Raw genomic sequence first — 24,283 nt, forward strand, 5'->3', positions numbered from 1 at the left:
AAGGCCAGTTAGGGAAATGTTTAACGATCTTGTCACAACGACACAATCAACACAGCGTTATTTGGAAGGAGAAGTTGATGAGAAGGAATTTGTGTGATATTTTCCAAACAAAAAGTCTTGGAGAGATCGTATAATTTTGACCAAACAAGGAAGTGAGGATCATTTCTAAGAGGAGGTAACTCTAATTTTTTAGTGTGACAATGGATAACCGCGTGTGAAAATAACGATTAGGTGACAGGATGCCCCGCAAACCTCCACCAGCTGGGTCGTATTATGGAGAATACGACGCAAGATCATATCGGGGTTGGAATACAACTGAATATAGCGAGCCTTCCCGAGATTCGAGAGATTCAAGAGACGAACGTGATCGTGAGAAAGAATACAGCGACTCGAGTCGAAGTCGCAAAAAGAAAGTAAAGCAAAAGAAATCTAAACGCAAAGATCGGTCTAAGGAGAGACACGTTGTTAATGATCAGACCCATGGAAAGCCAATCGTCGATTATGATGACATCAGTTCAGACTCGGAAATAAACACTACTCCTCCTCCAGCTGCACAGTCATCTCGTTCTCGAGATCTTCACGAAATCTCGCCAGCTACTGAACTCCGCAGGTATAAATATGACCGGAGTCAAAGCAATTCTCCTATTGTGATCAGGGACAGTCCTCCTCCATCGTACTCGAGCTCCTCAAGGAAAACAAAGAAAAGACCTTATTCACCGGAGCAGGTTCCTCGCGAGTCTATTAAACATTATGCAGAGCCTCCAAGAGCATATGCAAATCCCCCCAAAGCTTACCGAGATCATCGGGACTCCAGCCCAGTAGGCAGTCCAAGGAAACGCTATAGGTCACGGTCACCTAGTCCATACAACAGAAAATCAAAAAATAACAGGTACCTCTAGTCATAGCAGTCGGTATTCTATATTAATAGTATATGATATAATGCAGGGTATATGAAATTAGAATGATCTAAAGGAATGTTTTTTAGAGAATTGTAGTACTTTACTACAGTGAAGACAGGGGTCTAGACATATATTTTTTTACAGTCACTTGCCCTTGGGCAAGTACTATCTAGAATAGAAATACACTTGCCCAAGGCCAAGTTCAAAATTCGCTTGCGGCGTTGCCCAAAAACAAAAATATTTTTGTCATAAAGGTTATCTTGTTTACTTTTAGTTTCATTCTTGTCATCAGTGATCCCCCCTCCCCAACTATTTGTACAGGTTGGGAACACTATTGGGAATAGTGAGTCAAAGATGTTCTCGCTAATATGCGATTATTCCTCTCTAGCGAGAGTAAATATATCCCGTACAACCGAGAAAAACACCCACGAAGAACATCTCTTCGTGTTTCACGTGAAAAGATGAAATGGTGCTAAAATGTCTGATACTTCTGCAAATAAATCTGTGCTTAATCAAAACAAAAACATTTTACTCACGATGTGCATTGGATTTCAGATTTTAGCGAGAATATCTTGCTATGGGGGAAGTGTTCCCAACCTGTTATAGCAAAACTAAATTGGAACAAACTAATACTTTTGAACAGGTGCTAGAGCTTTGATATTTCACATGAATATTCCTTGTGACAAGACCTTTCCATGGGTACCAACATTTTTGACCCCTTGACCTTAGAGTTGGACCTACTTTTTGAAAACTTTAACCTTGCAATAACTTTTGAACAGTAAATGCTAGAAATTTGATATTTCACTTGAGTATTCCTTGTGACCAGACCTTTCCTTGGGTACCAACATTTTTTTACCCTGTGACATTGGAGCAGGGGCTGACAAATAATTTTTTTTTAAGCACTTGCCCTCGGGCAAGTAGTTAGGCAAAATTTACTTGCCCAACTTTTCAATCTACTTGCCCCACCAACATTGTACATTGTGGTAGAAATTTTAATTAACACCCAAATTAAAATAAAATGTATACAATATTTGTGTTCTTTATTTCACTTTTCTCAAACTTCATATTCTTAGCCACGGGAATCACATTTCTCTGGCGATAGTAAGTTGTACACAACTCACTGATTTGGTGATACTACAGGGATTCCACGCGAAAGAGTTTGCAACCCTTAAAAAACGAATTGTTCTTAAGCGATACTAACAGTAGGAAACTCCCTGCAAATAGTGCGGTGCAATTTGTTACTTTCAACATCATATGTCACCAACGGCCACGTGTCCTCCCATGATTTGATGCAACACCGCTTCCTCCGAGTTTTCTCGTACTTTGCATGCTTTGATACCGAAGGTCCAGGATTTTCGTTGTTATTAACGTCAACTAATTGCTAGTCATCGTGTGTTTCCGAGCCTTTTCGCTTGACTTTAGTTATAAATTTGTCTATACTTGGATCCGTGCTGCAATGTCAACACATACGTATATGTTTTTTTACGCCTTTTGGCTTTAGCTTCATTTCATAAAGCGTTTTCGTGACTAAAAATCGTCAATTGTTAACTCGTACGAAAATCTACTTTCATTTCCAATGCGAAACCGATAGTTGTGGTTTAAAAAATCACTTGCCCACGGGCAAGTTCCTATTTATTTTATACTTGCCCGATTGGAAAAATCACTCGCCCCGGGTGTCGGGCAATGGGATTTGTCAGCCCCTGTGGAGTTAGACCTACTCCTTGCAAACTTTAACCTTGCTAATAACTTTTGAACAGTGTGTGCAAGAGCTTTGATATTTCATGAGTATTCCTTGTGACAAGACGTTTCTGTGGGTACCAAAATGTTGACCTTGGAGTTTGACCTACTTTTTATACGCCCGTCTTAAGACGAGACGTATTATGGTATGGCGTTCATGTCCGTCCATCTGTTAGCTTTTTCGTGTCCGACCCGTAACTTAAATACTACAAGGCCTAGAATCATCAAACTTTGTCTGTAGATACATCTGGGGTAGAAGGTGTGTCGCACATTAAAACCAGGTCAATGTGACTTTTCATTAAGAAGATATCCGTCTGTCCGTCCGTCTGTTAGCTTTTTCGTGTCCGACCCGTAACTTGAATACTACAAGGCCTAGAATCATCAAACTTTGTCTGTAGATACATCTTGGGTAGAAGGTGTGTCGCACATTAAAACCAGGTCACTGTGACTTTTCATTAAGAAGATATCCGTCTGTCCGTCCGTCTGTTAGCTTTTTCGTGTCCGACCCGTAACTTGAATACTACAAGGCCTAGAATCATCAAACTTTGTCTGTAGATACTACATCTTGGGTAGAAGGTGTGTCGCACATTAAAACCAGGTCACTGTGACTTTTCATTAAGAAGATATGGCCATATATGGCAAAAACTTGTCCGGCTCATAACTTGAAAACTATTAGACCTAGAATCACCAAAATTGGTCAACTAATGCATCTTAGGTAGAAGGTGTGTCGCATCCTACTTTAAGGTCACTGTGACATTTAATCAAGGTGATATAAAAAAAAATGTTTTAATGGGTACCATCTATACTGTTAACAATATGTGACGGGCGTATCATGTGCCGTGGCGGTGCACTTTATTAAAAAAAAAAAAAAAGACATTGCAGTCTATGCGAAAGACATCGGACCGTCAGACCTGATCGATGTGCAGTGCCTCAGGTCCGATACGTCATTCTTTACACCAGACCGGAATGTCCGATGTCTCAGTGTCCGGTTTTGAACTTTACTATTTTGACGCCGAGTCATTTAAAATGTCTGTTATAAGTAAAAAAACATCACACAAATCCAAATAAGTAAATAAATGTGATTAAAACTGCATGGACCGTCTAAAGTATTATGCGGGAGTGATCCCCTGTAAAAGAAAAGATGTTAGGCCTACTCAAGAGAAGAATATGGACTATGCATCAATTTTTTTTAACGGCCTGCAAGAAGATTTAATACGTACGACTTGGAAAAATGGCCGACCATGGCATTTTCACGTGTTTCACTTTTTACATTAGGTTTTTCGGACTGACAAAATTTGGTTCGGTCCTGTGTGTTCATTGATTACACAGGACCGAATGTCCTGTGTGGTCCAAAAAACTTTCGCATAGACTGACATTGGTCATTAGGGCTGCAACGTGTACCCGAAAACCGCGGGTCATGTTGTTCGGGTCGGGTTTGGTTCCATTTTTCCGTATTTCGATTCGGGTTTCTTTAAAATAGAATCATAATGTCGTCAAAATCCTCAAAGGTCAGGGGTCAACATTAACGTTTGTCCGCTTGTCCGGTACCAATGGAAAAACATTTCGGACAAGTGAATATTGATGGGCACTTGTCCGATTGGACAAATGCTTTTCTTATGTAAAGAAGTCTCCAAACAAATTTGTGAAAAGTTTATCGGTAGTTGAGAGTCGGAAGTACATGTGTAATGCATGGAAAATGAACTTTGATATCAATCGCTATGTAAACTAGCTGAGTCAAACTCAATCGGGATTGGTGTTCACTTATTGCATACTACTTTCAATCATCCATGGATCTTACGAAGTCATTGATTCAAGATGGAAGTCTAGATAAAATTTTGTTTTATGCGTTTGTTGTTTTTATTAAGAGAATATTAAGATAAAAAAAAATCAATCAAGCAGGTATAAAAATAGACTATATATTAAGTAAATTTAAATACAGTTTTGAAGTTGACAATATTAGATCCTTTTTTGAAAATATTTTGGACAAGTGAAGTTGAAGTTCGGACAAGTAAATATCTTTGTCCCTTGTCCGAATGGACAAATAGGGGAAAAAATGTTGAGCCCTGAAGGTGGCTGTATTTTGATCAATTGTTAAATGATAGCATTGTGGACAAAACTGTAAATAATGTCAGTTTATGTAAGATATGTCAGACGCATTGAAAATACACCACAGGAGCAACATCGTCAATGACAAAACATTCAAATCATGGATGGAAATGAGTTGAAGTGACAATTCTGTTTCTAGTACCTAAACCTCAGTCCACGTCCCCGAGTAATTATTGACAAAATACAATAAAGGTTTTTTTTGTTAACTGTTAGTATATAGATTTTTTAAACAGTTATAGAGACCCGAACTGAAATACCCGCAGGTCAGGTTTAGTAAAAATCATTTGAAGTAGCCCGACTGGTCTAGTGCTTAAAAAAGTAAATGTCAAACCCTGAGCGAGTTGGAGATATTCTCGCAAAGATGCGATTAGTCCTCTCTAGCGAGAGTAAATATATCCTGTACAACCAAGGAAAACACCCGTGGAGTATTTCTCTTCGGAAACACGTGTAAAGAAGAAAAAGTGCTAAAACAGGGTTCAAAATTAACTTTTTCAAGCACTAGTCCGTACGGACTAGTAACTATTGATGTTCACTAGTCTGCAAAGCATTTCACTAGTCCATCCAGTATATCATATAAAATGATCTCCTTTTTATTCAATAGTATTTTATCAAACCTGACACATCAAAGTTGCAAACAATTCAGTTTCTGACACCTACAGAAGAAAAAGACCACCATACTTTATTTTGCATTCAAGAACTTCAGAAGCATGTATACATTAACCTCCGACTTAATCATGTAATCCCTTTTATAAACGTCCATATATGCGTTCGAGATTGACGTTTCCATTGTTCTCATGCTCAGTTCTTAGAGTCACAGGAGTTTGAAATTTTATCAATAAAGTCAATAAAATTCACTCAATTGATTAAGCCCTGAGCTATAGTGCTACAAACTCCTGTGTTAGAGCCACGAATGACGAGAACATGTGCGCATGAATGTGTTCTTCGACCACACTACTTACAGAGGTGGTGTGAGTTCTTGCACCTCGAACCCGTTCGCATGATGCATACTCTGCTTTCGGAATTTGTACTTGTGCAAAGAACGGCAGTCTCGAACGCACGCCATGTGTTAGGAAGATCAGCATGTCATTACAAATGTTAGGCGTTTATACATGCATACATTTGAGGCTAGATGTAGGGTACTGGAATCTTCCGAAGTTTGCCGAATGGAGAAGCAAGATCAAAAGGCAGTTTGTTATAATTTTTCTCAAAGTAATTTTGAGTGGACGGAAGTTTTTCGGAAAACCAATCAAAATATTCTTTACAAGTGCTTTCATAATGACGAACCAAGACAGGTTGCATTTATTTTCTGTGGCGGTAAACACTTAAAAACAATCGGCCATTCTGACTGAAAAACGAAAATTTCGTATGCTGAAATGGTCTTTCTGTTAAATTTTAGTCAGCCATTTTCAATATATCTCGGCCACTTGCCAATGGCCTACGCCATATATTTAGAAAGTTGGTTGGACTTGCTTATCATGCTTATGAGAGAGAACCAGACCGATCACAGATATGCTGGTTTTGTCTGACGGCCTGATGCCCATAGTGTTCTCTGCTATTTTACAATAATTTTCAGTTTTCTGCATTGCATTTTTAATCAATTGCTGTTTATTTCAGTACAAGATATCCAGAGAAGTATGACAAGTATCGTCGATCTCCTCGTAGTCCCTCTCCAAATATTCGCAATCGCTCGCGGAGATCAAGATCTCCTTCAAGAGGCAAGCATTCCACTTCCAACCGTCAAAGACGATCTTCCTCTAGAAGTCCCTCTCGAAGCTCGAGCAGTAAACTGGGACATTCCAGATACGCTACAAACACACTTGCCGCAGAGCTTTCAAAACATCGACGTGCAAGGGAGGCTAAAGAAGCAGCCTTACTTGCTGCCAAAGGACGTGATTCAAAAGAAACTCGATCTAGCAATAAAAATCATTCCTCTGAAAAGGATAAACCTGACAGAAATTCAGTAAATTCCAGTAAAGGTGATTATGTATCAAGGTCGCCATCATATTCCAATTCAAGAAGGAGCAGGGTTCCAGATGATATAAAATCGGAAATAATACGAGAGGTGAGGGAAGTAGAGCCAAGAAGGATAGAACCTCGACGAGAGGAAATTCGTGTACCCCCAGAGATTCCTTACCATCGAGAAGATATACGCAAGATCGAGGAGCGCAGACCAGACTACAGAGAGCACAGACTGGAGCCAGATTTACCACCCGCTCATAGGCCAAGTTTACCTCTTCCCCGCATATCTCCAGCTGACAATGGGGGAACCCCCAGTCCATATAGGTAGTTTGTAACTACATTATGTACATCACTTATTAAAGGTGTTCAGCAGTTTAAGGTGAAATATCTCTGTGGAACATTTGACATTTTGAAGGAAATTTCAGACCTTTAATTCTTATAATTAGTAGGGGTGCAAAGATGGGCTTGCTTCACAATACGATGCGTTTCATGATAAAGATTTGACAATACGATGCGTATCATGATACTTTTAACATGCTATATTGTATGAATATTAACAAATGAACAATTACGCTGATTTTGGTATCATAATTGCACCTTGCTGTTTAAAATGCATCTAAAATGCTCCCATATTGGAGATCATATTGACAAGATCAGCACCAAGTTTACCATTACCAGAAATCATTTTTACAACATGATTTTAAAGCCAAATTGGACAGTTCATCTTAATCCGGACTGATGTATAGTGTTAAGTATTATGAATCGAAGCATATTACCATGATGTACCAGTTAATCGTTGCACTCTTAATAATTTGTGATTTTCATAAATTCCGATGTAGGGTACCACCAAGAAAAGTTTCACATATCACAATTTACACATTTATAAAGCTAATGGTATTATCGTAGAGACAGAATTTCTGTCCAGAAGATTAATCCTTGAGAGGTTTCAGCATTGAATTTGTTTCGTTTTGTTTTACCTTGTATCGGTGTGCTTGTTTATAGGAAGCAGGAACCACACAGGAAGCGAATAACAGACTTGCCCATGCCTCCTATGATGGATGACCCTGAACCAGAGTATGAAATAGAGCCAGAGCCAACTCCCAAGAGAGATACGACTCCGCAATTGGTCCCTAAAGTTAAAAAACCAAAGTAAGTTAAGGCAGAGACCCAAAAGTGAATTTAATTCAGGTTTCTCGGAAGGATTTTATGAAGTTAAGTCCTTGGCTTAAAATATTTGAATAGGTTGCATAGGGGAAATATATTGAGTCCAGAAGTTTCATGTGAAATGCCCATATCAATATTACATGTCAGTACGTGCTGATTATCATGTTGGGGATTTTTTTAGGGTTTCTAAGGGGTCGAAATAAGACCCCATTCCAAATGATTAAAAACAGGTATTTTCCCAATTCATGCTTTAAAATTCCCAAACAATGAAAACAGATCAAAGCAGGGTAGCCTTATTGTTCATAAATCTCCTTCACAGACCCATAAATTACAATTTTTGGTTTAAAAATTGTCTAGTAAAGCTAATTTTTTGGCTTTCAATTACTTAAATGAGGTAAGCTTTGACCAAAGTGTAAGTTAGAAGGAGTATAATTATTCCTTCATACACTAGTTTGGTTTTCTCCCTACTTCCTTTATCCATAGAATATTTTTCACAATTTCAAGCAACTGTTGCTATTTTTCCCAATTGGAAAGGCCCAGGCCCTTGAAATCAAAACCTAAAAAAACTCCCTGCATGTTTCAGTGTTGTTTTATTCCCATAGTTGCCAACTCACCTGATTTTGTCGGGTTACACCCGATTTTTCAATCCGTAACCAGATTATTTTTATGACCCGATGGGTCATACCTTTCACCCAATTTCCGGATTTGGTTTTGTAAATTAGTTAATGTGTGTAATTTCCAGTTTGCAATTCAAGCTGGGATCTACGTAAACAATGCCGATAGCCCTGTGCATTACAGATAAGTTATCAAAGCATGTGTGCAATTTCCTATGAGTTGTTTTGGTTTTTGCCATGATCATCTTAGGATGTTAATATTGTAAAGAAAATACACACTGAAATTTCAGATCTGAACCAAACAATGAAACCTTAAATGCCCTTTTATCATTTGAATTTAATCAAATTGAATCTGTGTCCTGCTTTGAATATTCTCCATCAGTCTTGAAAAATTCAAAATGTGCCACTGTTACTTACAATGCTTCTCTTCAATGAATACACAATACACACATTTCTGTTGTAAATATTTGTGAAATATGAACACTCCTAGTGAATATGTTGTAAATGTCGTTACGCATTATGACCAGATTTTTTGCTTTCCAAAGAGGGTCATGACCCTCCTTTTACATGTTGAAGGTTGGCAATGTCATGTTTATTCCCCACTGTTTGGGACTAGTACCAATATTAGTTCAACTGGAAAAAATAGTGTCCTAAAGAACAAATTGGATTTTCTTCTGTGTCAACAGAAGCATTTGTTTTAAAATAAGATTAAACCGAAGAAATATTCATTATTTACAATTTTACAAACAAGCACCATTTCGTGGAACTATTGAGAAAGTGAAGAATAAGTGACCTTGTACAGTAGAATTACGAGCCCCAAAATCATGAAGATTTTGTCGCTGTGCATTTATTAGTCTCAGAGTTGAGGGAAATTGATAGTACTTGGCACTGGGAATGGTGCAGCTACATCAGGAAAGAATTGCCTTGTATTATTAAGTCAGGACTGTCACTTGGGCTATCAACTTCCAGTTTTAGTGGTCCTTTGATAACTTTTGCTTTTCCCTTGGACCACTTCCAGTGGTTTTGAGAATGACTGGTCCAAATTCCATGTTTAAATAGGGGTGCACCAATACGCTTGCCTCACAGTATGATAACATATCACGAAACAGACATGACGATACGATATGTACCACGATGATTTTAAGATTCTATGAATAATAAACAATAATACACTCCTTGGGTGTCATTTAATTGCACCTTATTGTTACAACTGCATGTTTTTCTTTAAAAAGATCAAAACAATAACATGATTTACCGTTTTCTTCCATTGCACGGAATTCAAAATGCTTCCATACTGAAGATTTATGGGGGGGGGGGGGGGGGGGGGGATAATTTAGTGGCATGGTCGACACCACGTTTTCCATCACCAGAAGCCATTTTTGCAACATAAGCTAAATCGGACTGTTCAAATTAACCTGGATCTAGATTACTGAACCGCGGAATATTGTAAAGTATTGGGAATAAAAACCTAGTATATGGCAAAAAACGGTGACCTGACCGACCCTATAGTTTTCACCCCAACTTTGTTTTTCTGGAACTGAACCTGCCTTTGGAGGTTGAGTGAAAACAGTGAGTGTTTCATCTCTGACCTTCAAAGACTGCCCACCTGAAAGAGTCGATAAGTGCCATTGCCCCATTCAAAAATTCCACAACATTTATAAATATCTTCAACCAATATCATGCCTTCCAATCTAAGGAACCTGTGGGGATCCAGGTCCTTGGTGTCCCTTGGTGGTCATAAGCCTAAGAGGTGACTAAATGGGGTGGCCCGGCAGTTGAGACTGCAAAAACTCAGGCTTTGTGTCCCAGCAGGTGTGGCATGATAAAGATCCCTCCTTGATTAAAGGCAGTAAGCGCCGAGCATAGGCCTAAATTTTGCAGCCCTTCACCGGCAATGAGGAGCCTCCATATGAGTGAAAAGGTCTCGGGTGAGACATTAAATATAACCAACCAACTAAAGAACAACGAATGTAAAGTTGTGGAGAAATTACATGAGATAACATCCCTCCTAGCAGTTTAAAACCTTCAAGATATACAAGTACACAAATAATGATACACTAAACACTATTTAGGATTTTTCTCTGTCTGTCCATCAATGTATCTTTCTCTTTGGTTTTCCAGACTTTTCTGAGCAAAACTTTCAGTGAGCTTTTCTGAGCAAAACTTTCCTTTGTCATTGTCTTAAACTTTTCACATTTTCATCTTCTCCATAACCACTTGGCCAATTTCAACCAAACTTAGCACAAATCATCTTTGGGTGAAAGGGATTCAAGTTTGTACAAATGGGGGCAACACCCTTCTCCAAGGGGAGATGATGGTGAAAATACTGACAAATGTGAAAATCTTTCCCAGAATGAGCGGTACAAATCATCCTTGGATGAAGGGAGTTCAGGTTTGTTTGAATGCCTTCTTCAAAGGGGAGATAATGGCAAAAATAGGGTTGGGTCATTTAAAAATCTTCTAGGGAACTACTGGGCCAGACAAGTTCAAATTCACATGGCAGCTTTTTGACATAGTGTGTGAAAATCATGGCCCCTGGGGGTAGGATTGGGCCACAATAGGGGATCAAGGTTTTACATACAAATATATAGAGAAAATCTTTAAAATAATTCCTCTCAAGAACTATTTAGAAAAAGAAGTTTACATGAAACCTATCTGACATAGTGCAGATTCAAGTTTGTTAAAATCATAGCCCCTGGCGGTAGGTTGGGACCACAATAAGGATCAAAGATTTACATGTGAATCTATAGAGAAAATCTTTAAATATGGGCTAAGGTGACTCAGGTGAGCGATTTAGCCCATTGGCTTCGTTTGATTCTGATAATAAATCTTTGCAAATTATATGACATTAAGAATATCTTCATGCAACAAATTATGTAATGTGACTTGCTGTGCAAGAATATCTATAGGCCCATCAGACTTGTTGGAGTTTTGATTTTCACTGACCAGACCTTTAAATTCACTGGCCTTAGTCTTGGGACCACGGAGTTTTCGTGAAGACTGCGAAGTGGATGTTGAACTGAATTGGGCTATTTTGTCCCAAGATGGTGACTTTCGTCCCTTGTATAGATATGATACTACTTGCATGGGGTGTAATTAAAACAATGTATGATCTGTAAAGAGGATTCATATTTTTTATTTTTTTTATTATTTTACACAATTCGGAAGATATTTGAGGTTCATACATTGTAATTGCTTTGTATGAAACATTTGTATAAATTTTATATGAGTCAATTTCTTCTATAACTCTTCTGCCATGAAATGAGGCTTTAAAGGTAAGGCCAATTCAACTTAATTAGTAGATTATCATCCAGGGTCACCAAAAATTTTTGGGCGGGTGGGGGGGATTTTATTTTTTTTTCATTTTCTGAGAAAAATATTAATGACAAACGAGTTCTTGTCAACAGAAGTGCATCATTTAATGCCAGATGGATATCAATCTATGCTTATTTCACAGACGAATTTAAAGTTAAGCTTTAATTTCAAACACAAAGACATACGAAACTTCTTCAAGATATGAAGAACATTAATCCCTTCCTTTCATTTGCGCACGTAAGAATGTGAGAAATTAAGAAAACCATATCTATTTTCTTCACGTGGCTTTTTGCGTTGCTATACCGGAAATGTAAACAAGAAGTGTAATTACCAGAGTCGGAAATGAAAATTTTCCGGAAATCACAAAATTTGCAAATTAAAAAAAAATTCAGGGCGGCCCGATTTTTTAGGGGCGGGCGGGGATGATAATCTATCAATTAAGTTGGATTGGCCTAACGCATACAGGTGAAAGGAAAGACAAAATCAGCAAAAGAAAGATACAATCGATCTCTACAGGAAAATTCTGAGCAGACTAAGCACCACCATTTTGTTCAACTATCTGTATCCTCAGCTGTCTCTGTTTTAATTTGTATTACCCCTAAACAAATCCATTATTATTCAAGTTAATAAGTAGATTGCCTGAAATACAAAACTATGATGTGCAGTTTGTAATTTAAACACTCAATTTATTCAATATAATTGTATTTATAATTATTATCATAACAATTTTTAGCGAAACAATTAGAAATATATATTTTAAAAAATGGTAATACGACTAAATATATAACCAAATGCATGAATTTCTATTGAAATAAAATTATTAGACTGGTACTTCATCGAAAAACATGAAGATAAAATGAATTAAGTGTAAAGAACCACGAACGTTTGGTAAGCTGACAAGTTTTCTCCTACTTCATGCTCTGCTTGATCCACCGGTCACACTTTATTCATAATTAACATTTGAAGGTCTGTTTCCACATAAATTGTTAAATTCCCAATTCCAAGGGTCAAGGTCCCATTCCCAAAAAGGTGGTGAAAATCCCTTCTGCTTAAGGATATTTCTGTTCAGTTGTCACCTGTAGTGAAAAATATAATGAAGTTGATGTGAAAGAGATTGCCTCTTTGAGTAAGGATAGCAATAAGACTGCTGTTGTGTGAGGTGTGTTATTCATTGTATGAGTATATACACTTATTAAGTTAACAGCTAGATGGACGCCCTCTATCACGCCAGGGTGTCTACTTCAGTTACTCTGGGTCTGGCATTGGGCAACAGTCATTTGTTAAACATTTACATTTGTATGCTTCATATATGGTACTGTGGCTGTTAGGGCTTTTCTTAACCTGTTAAATTTGTTTGAGAATGGAACTCAGTCTGACAACTATAGGACTAGTTCAGCACATTCATCTGTGGGCTTATCACAAAAACTTGAATTGGGGCCAAACCTCTTCACATTCTAATGCTTCAGACTTTCGCATTTGGACTCTGTGACAGTTTGTTTTGGTTGATTTTGAAATGAGAAAATATAAAGCCTTACCAATCAATCAGTAGCACAATTTCTTGCTGGGAATTAGGAATTCCGATCTATAGACTTTAAAGAGAGAAAATTTGATTCTCTGACAATGCTGCATCGAGCTGAAAGCTACCAAATTGGTAAGATTTCATACATCTTCATTAAAAGGGGAGGCTTTGAAATCAATAGAAGTTAAAAAGAGACCTTGAAAATAAGTCCATTCAAACATTCCATCTGTAAAAGTCATTTCCTTCATAGAGGTACACTGTCACTAAAACAATCAGTTTTCTCATAATGAAATTTTCATAAGAGCATTTGGTGATGGAGTCATATTTTGGCCTTCTGTGTAAACTAAATTGGGTCGATCACTGTGGTTACTTTTCCACAAAATACAGTTAATATTGATTATATCGTAGGTATTTCTGGGGCAACAGATTTCTTTGATCTTTAGAATTTTGATTGTATGCCCTCTAAACATGTATATTTATAATGCCCCCCTTCGAAGATGAGGGGCATATTGCTTTGCACCTGTCTGTCAATATGCCAGTTTCGAGATACAAACTCTTCTGTATAGGAGGTGCATTTAGTGGAACTTTGAATGCCGAAGTGGGACAGAGTGGATATACAGCCAACGAGGAAGACGATGAAATGTATTAAAAGCGGCTTCTCTTTAAATATGTAAATGTGGGAAATACTAAATACTATCGAAAGAAATGTTTTACTGAAGTGGAAATACATAAAAACAATGTCATATTTGCAAGAAATATCTTGGATATGGTACCTATGACCAGCGAAATAACGTGATAGGATAAGAATTATATGTATTTAATTACTTCCTAAATACTTATCACTTAATTACTTAGTTTGTGTATCAGTCGAATTTGGGTTATTGAACAGCGTATGAGAAACTTACTGAGTACATTCACTTAAACGCTGTGATGAATATCTGTCCCACTACCGCGTGTAAACAAATTCTTTCACGCCTTACTATGTACGAGAGTTCTCCAAAGGGAAATAACTCAGACTTATTTCGAAACCGGCGTATTGGTAGACCATATATGTTATCCCCTCAATCATTCACTTGATTGTAATGATATTTCATGTGTAGATTGGTTACGGATATTGGAGGATCACTATTGAATTTCAGGTCAAAAGGTTATTCCACTCAGCATATAGGAAGGTACTGTCCGCTCAATATCTTGAGAACCCTTTCCTTAATTGACATCAAACTTGGTGCAGTAGAAGATTACCCTTATTGATTTTGAGGTCATATGGTCAAGGGTGAAACTGGACTTAGGAACATATTGTCCTCTCAATGTTTCGTGAACTCTTTGTTAGACAGACATCGAACCTTTGTCACTTGACGTACCTTTTCTTCCTTCAAAAAAATAATTCACAGTTCTCAGAAAGTCAAGTGATCAAAAATTGTAGGAGAGGGTGTCATAATTTCTCTTAGTGTTGTGCTGTTTTTTTTTGAGGTGGTAAATATGATGTGATTTATACACTCAAGCAAACAGCAACATTAATGCCCTTGTTCAATGCGGAGAGTTTGGCTGACTTTTCTGAATATGGAGTTGGGCTACATAAAAAAATATATGTTAAATTGATATTTTCTTTAATGATGAGAGGTATTGACTCAATTTGTTCCTAGGATACATATTGTAACTTGTTTACTAGTTGTATTTAAGTGGGGTCAGAATGTTATATTTTGGTGGGGTGTGGTTGATTTTTGAGTCATGACTTGTTGTTTTGACTAAAACAAATGCTGAAGGGAGTCAATTCTAAATGTTAAAAATTGTCATTGTAGAATTTGTCAGCAGAGACGCTTGGATGAGAGAGTAAAGGGTGATTGGGGGGAGCGATGTGTGGATTTGTTCAACATCATAGAAATCATTGGAGAGGGAACTTATGGTCAGGTGTACAAAGCGAAAGACACCTTCACAGGTAAGAAACTAAAATACCCTCACGAGTAAGAATTTAGAATGTGTAGGAAGTATTTATTGATGTGTGCTAAGGTCCTGTCCTATTGTTCATGTGGAAGTGTTGTAAGCATGACCTGCCCTCTAGCTCTGGCTAGTGGATTAACCCTTTAGCTCTGGATAGTGGATTAACCCTTTAGCTAGATCAACAGAGCTCTGAAATGTTGTGCCAGAGGTTCGGGGTTCAATCCTTAGCAGGGGCATATATTGCCCTTGTTACATTGAAACCAGGTTTTTCCAGTTTGTTGAATTTGTAAGAATGCAGTCTAGTAACAAGTTTTGGGTACCTTGTCATTTTCAAACTAGCTCCAAATTTAATACAGTAGGTAACATCCAAAGGCAAATGGATGATTTGTAAAAAGTGAAAAAAGCCAAGACATTTTTAGGTCACCTAAATCACTTTGTATTGCAATATTCTGTGTTTCATTGTCAGGCCAAAAAAAAAATTTGTGTTTCCGGTTACCTGACCGATGGTGCTGGGTATTGCGACTAGAAAATCGCATTGCGATATACATGTATTACAATATTAAATTTTCCTAAATCACTCTGTATTGCAATGTTCTATGTTTCATTGTCAGGCAAAAAAAAATTATAGGTGTGTTTCCGGTTACCCAACCAATGGTGCGGGTTATTTCGACTCGAAAATCATATTGTGATAATAAATTTTGTATTACAATACATGTATCACAATGTTATAACAATCTTTTTGAAATAAAACAAAAACAGTTATCTTCGGATATTTCTTTCATTCTACTTGAAACACTATAAAATCCTTAATTTATGTACGCATTGTTTCTCAAATTGAAAAAAAAAATCTAATTAGTTTGGGGTCAATATTCAAATTAACAGAAATTATTAAGATGGCGCCTTGCATGCTTTCTACAAGTAGATCTACACAGATATACATGCACTTATGTATTAGATAGGGTAAAATAAGCTGTTAAAATGTCATGCTTTGGTTTATTTTGGTATTTTATCCATTTTGAACACTTGATGCTACAGGTCAGTTCTCACAAATGTATACTGTACCATGTATAAGTTTCTTTCCCAGTGATACAAGGCAAATATTTATCGAATAAAAAACTTGGAAAAACTAGATGCATTGTCATGCAAGGCAGGAAGGCTTCTACAACAATTTTTAATTTCATGATTCCCAGGGTGGGGCCAAACTTGGCATATAGTGCTTATGGGTAAAAATTTCAATAACATGTTCTTTAATGCTATCAGTACTTAACTGAATTTGAACGGATATTTAGAATGAGCAGTTAGTGATTGAACAAAATTGTAAATTTCATGATCCCAAGTGTAGGGGTCTTGGTACTAGAATTAGTCTAAAATGTGTGTTGTCTTTATCTCAAGGTAGACTGGTATGATTTTATACAGGCTTTAGATTTGTATAGTGTTCCTGCTTTTGTAGATGAATTGGTGGCCTTGAAGAAGGTGAGGTTAGAGAATGAGAAAGAGGGATTTCCTATCACAGCTGTACGTGAAATAAAAATTCTACGGCAGCTGAATCATCCCAACATTGTCAACTTGAAAGAGATTGTCACTGATAAGCAGGATGCTTTAGACTTCAAAAAAGACAAAGGTACATTGTAGGAATAGGTCATGTGGTGATATCTAGATTTGCAATAACGTGATATTGCACAGAAACAACAACATACACACATGGGTTATTAATGTACTAAACATGTATACTGGGACCTTTTTATTAGTTCACCTGAGCCAAAGGCTCAAGTGAGCTTTTCTGATCAAAATTTGTCGGTCGTCGGCGTCGTTGTAAACTTTTCACATTTTCATTTTCTTCTCCAGTCCACGGGGTCAATTTCAACCAAACTTGGCACAAAGCATCCTTGGATGAAGGGCTTTCAAGTTTGTTCAAATGAAGGGCCATGTCCCCTTCAAAGGGGGAGATAATCACTAAAATGCAAAATTAGGGTAGGGTCATTTAAAAATCTTCTTTTTAAGAACCACTGGGCCAGAGGAGCTGACATTTACATGAAAGCTTCCTAACATAGTGCAAATTCAAGTTTGTTAAAATCATAGCCCCCTAGGTGTTGGATGGGGCCACAATAGGGGATCAAAGTTTTACTTAGAAATATATAAGGGCTATTTCAGAAATAGATACATGGGGGGGGGGGGGGGTCGGGAGGCACCTTTTGTATATACCAAGCACCCATAAAAAAAAAAAAAAATTACCCCATGACCCATAAAATAGATAAACTCATTTTACAATGACCCATCTATTTAAAAAAAAAAACTAACCAGACCCACCACAAAAATATTTTTAAAAATGAAAACGGTACAAATCTCGCGAGGTTTTCGGGACAAACATTCTAGTCAATGACGCGGTAATGCCTGTGCAACATTGTATCACAGTAGTTCTGAAGAAACGATGTCACATCAACAATCAAAGGCATCTATGGCGGGAATGTTGGAAAGATTGGGAGTCCAAACGATGCTATTATCTTGAAATGGGTATGGATATGTTTTTCCACGAATCGTTCGTCTTCTAATGGAGCCCGCGCCCGGAGTCCTCTATATCGCCATCACACTGACTGATAAATATAACGCATCGGTACCCTCGTATAAATCAACTAAGGTTTGCCTATTTTTATTAGAAAACGGAATACCTATTGGTTTCAAAATATTCCCAAAATCGATGCACTGTAAACTGTAATAATCTACAGAACAGAGTTCGCCGCCATCACGTCCAAAGGGACCCTACTAAACGCGCCTCTAATTTGAAGAGTGCCGTAATGGAAAATTATGCGCTGCAAAGAGCGACAACTCGAATAGTTCTATGTTACTTCCGATTTCCGATTTCGAAAGCACCATTTCGAAAGCACGTTTTCAATTTTCCCTCCGACGTTTTGTAACCAACACGACAAGAGCGACAATAAAATTATTCTGAAAACTCAACACCCACGTGGCACAAAATAAAACAATAGAAACTACCCACTACCCATAATAAATATTTTTTTAACAGTCCAACCACGGACCAAATAAAATATGAAAAAATACGACCCCCCAAATAAAAAAATATCATTTGATCATTTCTGGAACAGCCCTAAGCAAAATCTTAAAAAATCTTCTCAAGAACCACTGAGCCAAAAGAGCTAAGATTTACATGAAAGCCTGCTGATATAGTGCAGATTCAAGTTTGTTCAAATCATGACCCCCATGGGTAAGTTGGAGCCACAATAGGGGATCAAAGTTTACATAGAAATATATAGGGAAAATCTTTAAAAATCTTCTTCTCAAGAACCAGTGGGCCAAAAAAGTTGACATTTGTACATGAAAGCTTTTTGACAGTGCAAATTCAAGTTTGTATAAATCATGTCCTCCAGGGATAGGTTGGGGCCACAATAGGGACTAATGTTTTACATGCAAATATATATTTATTTATATATATATATATATGTATGGAAAGTCTTCAGATATGGGCCAAGGTGACTCAGGTGAGCAATGTGGCCCATGGGCCTCTTGTTTATCAAGTTCTAGTACTGTTGGAGAACTTGGATTTCATTCTAGAGTTGAAAATTTCCAATAATTTAAAGTGCATGTATAGTTGCATTTTGGATGCCAACAATACAAATTCTTGTGGTTGAGGACAATATCGTGGGAAGTTTTAATATGTTGCCTGTGAATTTATTTACTTAGTTATCCTGACACTTAACTTTTTCTGGGAGCCAAATTGCTCAAATTGATGAGGACGGCTCAACAATATGTATGTATAGATATATATTGTGTTTCTACAGGTGCCTTTTATTTGGTCTTTGAGTACATGGACCATGACTTGATGGGAATACTAGAGTCAGGAATGTGTCACCTAAGAGAAGAACATGTTGCCTCTTTCACCAAACAACTGCTAGATGGTTTGAACTATTGTCATAGAAAGAACTTCTTGCACAGAGACATCAAGTGTTCCAATATATTGCTGAACAACAGGTAAGGGGATGTTTTGTGGGAGGAAAACATTGAAATTGAATTGTGGACTTGAGGAATAGTTTAGGAAGAGTTGTCGGTATTGAATAAAGTGCGGGTGTCATCCCCTGGCTCTGCTAAATATGGACCATGGGGTAAAGAGAGAGCTAAAATCAGAGAAAGTTTCATAGGATACATGAATATCGGGGAATACAGAGCATCCCAGTGTTGTGTGGATTCAAGCTCAGTCAAGTCATGATCCTGTTTGGCCGAAGTTGGGTCGTAAAATAGATAAAAACTTTCATGGTAATAAAAAGGGTAGAAAAGATTTTTAAAAATCTTCTGGTGAAAGCAGGACCAGGTTGTCTAAGGTGAACATTTTGGCCCATGGGCCTATTGTTGACGGGTATTACATTGTCTGTATAATGTGTATGTTGTATATTTTCTATTAGTTCACTACACGTTATACTTCCCAGAGGGAAGCCTACATGATATATTCTTTTGGCAACAGTTGTTGCCATAACTAAATGTGCTTTGTTACAGGGGTCAAATTAAATTAGGAGACTGGGGATTGGCCCGCCTGTACGAGGCCGATGACAAGGACAGATTATATACAAACAAAGTAATCACCCTGTGGTACAGACCCCCCGAGCTATTACTGGGAGAGGAGAGATATGGGCCTGCTATCGATATCTGGAGCATTGGGTAAAGTTGTTACACGCCCCTTTCTTACAGTAAAACACGCTTATATCAAAGGATTCAAGACAAACATTTTGATTCGATATGAATGCAATTTGTTATGGCCAATGAAGTTCATTATATATTGGACAACTCACTGATATTAAACTGATGATAGTAACGTTACGGTCGTTACTATCATCCCAAGGTGGCAGAAGGAAATTCCGGAAAGACCATGTTTACTTATTATATCTATTTGTATTGTTTATTTGCAAATGATATGTAGGTAAGAAATATCATACACTAGCAACAATTACGATCAGGTGTTATTTTATCTTTTATACGGCTCATATGAACAGAAAATTCGTCGTTGAAAAAACAGCGAGGATGATAGTAACGAAAGTTCTTCCGTTACTATCATCATTCATTTCCGTTACTATCATCCTTGCTGTTTTTTTAACGACGAATTTTCTGTTCATATGAGCAGTATAAAAGATCAAATAACATCTGATCGTAATTGTTGCTAGTGTATGATATTTCTTGCCTACATATCATTTGCAAATAAACAATACAAATACAGTAGATATAATAAGTAAGCGTGGTCTTACCGGAATTGTCTTCCGCCATCTTGGGATGATAGTGATCATGACAGTAAAATGATAGTTACTATCATCAGTTTAATACCAGTGCAACTGCAGGGAATGAAAATCACTTCACTGTAAGAGTGAATTCAAGTGTGTTCGCTGTAGTCATGTTTTATGGTATATTGCCTGATAATACCAATATTTTGTGAGTTATGGACAAATTGATTTCAAAATATAGACTAAGATATTCTTGTGGTAAAAATTTTTCAGTGCATGTGAAAAGTATATATGCCCTCACGGGCACATGGAGTCGTGATATTGTATTAGATAGAGGAAACACCAGTTTATATCTGATTAAAATTTAAGATATGAGGTATAGACCATGTTGATATCTTTCATGAATAGTCATTTTAAATTGACTGTATTTTAGCTGTATATTGGGTGAGCTGTTCACCAGGAAGCCGATATTCCAGGCTAGCCAGGAGTTTGCCCAGTTGGAGCTTATAAGCAAGACTTGTGGATCGCCATGTCCAGCGGTGTGGCCAGATGTCATTAAACTGCCATTATTCCACACTTACAAACCTAAAAAACAGTACAGACGGAGACTGCGAGAGGAATTCTCATTGTAAGTACCGTTGCATTGTAATGCAAATACTATTGACATATTCAAATGATTATTTCGCTCAATCACACTGAGATTAAATAGTTGATTTTTTTTAGCCTCACTTGACAGACTAAAATAAATCCCTTGACTCCAGTTTCTCATAACCTTTTTTTTTTAGCCAACCCCGTCCCTCTCTCCCCACCCCCACCCCCCTTGTAATTTTAATCATTATGGGAACATGACTCTGGCTTAATTCCCTCAGTGAATAAGGTATCTTTGTTAAGAAATCATGAGAGCCTACTTTGAGAAATAGTGATTAAGCAATTTTGAAGGGGACAGCAATCTGAATCTCAAAAAGTCAACATTTATTAGAAAATGCCAGGATAAATTGCCTAGTGTACAGTTAGATAGGAGAGCCTTAATTTTACTGAATTCTTCTGATTTTGCTGGGTCATTTCCTTGCAGCTTGCCAAAGACTGCCCTAGATTTAATGGACCAGATGTTGGAGTTGGATCCATCCAAGAGAATCACGGCTGATGCCGCTCTTATCTGTCCGTGGTTGAGAGAGGTCGACCCTGGGAGAATACCTCCGCCAGAGTAAGATATCGGATAAAACTTTCAAATTTCATAAATTAGATGTGCAATTTTGTTTAATTCATTTTCTGAATAGCACGCAGAACTTTCGTCGATAATTTGGTGAATTTAATGTTTTCTCTTTCCTGTTTTCAACTGGAGCATTTTCTAGAAGTACATGGCAATGTAAGAAAAAGCATTTTCTTGTAGAGATCTCCGATTATTTGTATGTCAAAGTGTGTATTATAAGTGGATTACTTTTACCCATCAGTTTGCCTAAAGATCAAGATTGCCATGAAATGTGGTGCAAGAATAGAAAGAAGCACATGAAAGAAGCACAAAAGAGAGGAGAGGACATTTCTTCTTTACAATCCAACACATCTAAAGGGAATGCAGTGAGTTCACAGTCCAGTATAGGGAAGATGGAAGGAAAGGAAATAAGATCATCATCTAGTGATAGGACATTGCCTGTGAAGGCAAAAGCATCAGTGTCGGGGACTAATAGCACTAGCAAAGCTCCAGTGGGGATATTCAACAGGAAAGACAAAGTAAGTGGTACCTCAGGAATTCCTGGACTAGACGTGGCAACCCAAGAACAGCCAGCGGAGGCACCACCTACTGAGGATAGGAAGGAGACGGTGGTGGCCCCAGTTAACAATCAACTGTCGCAGATGATAGCTCTTTTACAGAAAGGCATGTCCGTTCCAGATGTGGCCAAGAGTGTGAATGTGACACTGGATGAACAAACCCAGCAGTTGATGAGTAATCTCAATGCACAACTCATGCTTGCAGCTCAGCTATCTAAGGACCAGAGAATTTCTGAGCCATCAAGTCACCTGGAAACTGTGAATCAAGGTCCATATTCCTCTGATGGATATCGGCAAGATTATGGTAATCATAGTACAAGCAATATGTTTGGGGGGTCAAAGGGGGATGGGTCAGGAGAAGGTAATTCTAATTTGTACAGTCTGGACAGCAACAACAGTTCAGGCGTAGAAAATGCAGGAGTGAAGGCAGCCTTGGCACAGCTGTTAGCTCAACAAGGAATGCGAGTGAGTCTGGGTGGAACAGAAATCTCAGCATCTGAAGCAGCCCATATGAGCCAAACGGACACCTACAGTAAACCTGATGGAGGGTACTATTCCTCTGACAGACCCGACTACAATAGACCCAGCAGTTATACAGGGGGAGGAGTTTACCCTGAAGAGGGATCAAGGGGGAGTTACTCTTCTGTAGGGGACAGCTATGGCGGGCAATATAACCCCCCGAGCAGTGGGTCTGGGGGCTCTGGCTATTATGGACAATATTCTGGGGAAGGAAGACCACCTCCCAAGTCGTATTCAGAGGCAGCTCAAGGCGTTTCGAAACCACCCAAAAGTATACTGAAGAACAAGTCTTCTAGCTCAGCACCTTCTGCAAAGCCAGCTATGCCTTCCATGTTGGATCAAAATCCAGTAGGCGGGTATTCCCAACTCCACTCGGGACACAGCGGGAATCCCAGGGGTGGAAGGGGTGGGTGGAATTAGTGTAAAGCCATGTACAGTCATTTATGTTCTCGTAGGACGTTTGTTTTCAAATTCTTATGCAGTTTGGTGTTAAGTTAGTTGACGGGTGAACGTTGGGGAACACATGTGTTAGAATTAATTTCATGTATGAAAGAATCGTGCAGTTGTATAGAAATCTATGTTAAAAAGGATTTGCTTGTGTTGGAGATCTGTGTGTGTGGAAAAATATTTGGAAAGGATGCATACATGTTGTTCTTCAGGACAATTATATGGCACATGGTTTCCAATCACTGCACTCAAAATTTAAAGCATTCTTCCAAGTGCTAAGTGGAGAAAACAAAAGTGAATGTAGACTGGGTGATTATTACATTATTAAGACATATTGTATTGGAATTCATGGCTTAGAATGTATTTAAGCATGTAATGCAAGAAAGTTTGGTTGAGAGTTAAGAAAGAATAGCAGTATACGTTCCTTTAGTGAGCCCAATACATAAAAAAAAAAAAAAAAGAGATATTATTTATTTAGCGTTTTCCAAGTAGGCATTGTAAACTCCTTAAACATGGCTCTGAAAGAAATATCCTTATTTGACGAGTTCTCCTCAACTTCATATGGAAAACAGTGAAAGAACTCTAAAATGTGTGTTAAATATGATTTTAAGGGCACATTAATACATGAAAAATATCTTTTGTACACGTGTGAGCTGAAATAAAATTTCAACCTGTTTGTTCCTTTCATCTTGTTCTTTCAGAAAAGTCTGTAACAGGGGGTATTTTGAGAATTTTTATAGCAAATGTGTAAAAATTTCTATGGTTGAAATCTGAATTAATGTTACTTGATGCTATCAGTGAAATGTAATAAACATCATTTGATTTTCATCATTTTGTTATTAAAATGAAAATGCAAATGTATCCGAGATAATTTGAACTTGCTCTCGAAACTGAAGATGTATTATATTTAGCATATATGATATTTGGCAGAAATTGATTTTTCAACTAGTTGAGTAGACTTAATTTAGTGCATTCTAAATGTGCTATAGAAAAACATATGGAAGACATTTAGTGATGTACTTGATGTAGTGGTAGCTGCTTTCCACAAAAGGCACTAAATATCATCCACAGCCAAATGAA

At 37.7% G+C, this 24,283-nt stretch overlaps 1 protein-coding gene across 1 annotated transcript; it reads left to right on the forward strand.

Moving 5' to 3' along the window:
* The first annotated feature begins 239 nt into the window (after positions 1-239).
* On the forward strand, positions 240-23,879 carry LOC125665898 (cyclin-dependent kinase 13-like). Its single transcript, XM_048898859.2, has 10 exons — positions 240-889; positions 6,357-7,025; positions 7,704-7,850; positions 15,113-15,249; positions 16,702-16,872; positions 19,046-19,235; positions 19,755-19,916; positions 20,904-21,098; positions 21,543-21,674; positions 21,922-23,879. The coding sequence occupies exons 1-10, from the start codon at positions 240-242 to the stop codon at positions 23,174-23,176; spliced, it is 3,708 nt and encodes a 1,235-aa protein (XP_048754816.2). The 3' UTR covers positions 23,177-23,879.
* Positions 23,880-24,283: the final 404 nt, after the last annotated feature.

The sequence above is a fragment of the Ostrea edulis genome, chromosome 10 (genome assembly GCF_947568905.1).
Source record: "Ostrea edulis chromosome 10, xbOstEdul1.1, whole genome shotgun sequence".
NCBI classification, from domain to species: Eukaryota; Metazoa; Mollusca; class Bivalvia; order Ostreida; family Ostreidae; genus Ostrea; species Ostrea edulis.

Excerpts from the sequence above, each read along its gene's own strand:
- LOC125665898 (XM_048898859.2), top strand. The coding sequence starts at position 240 with ATGCCCCGCAAACCTCCACCAGCTGGGTCGTATTATGGAGAATACGAC. Across the intron at positions 19,917-20,903 it reads ATCGATATCTGGAGCATTGG|CTGTATATTGGGTGAGCTGT; the intron begins GTAAAGTTGTTA and ends ACTGTATTTTAG. Across the intron at positions 21,099-21,542 it reads CTGCGAGAGGAATTCTCATT|CTTGCCAAAGACTGCCCTAG; the intron begins GTAAGTACCGTT and ends ATTTCCTTGCAG.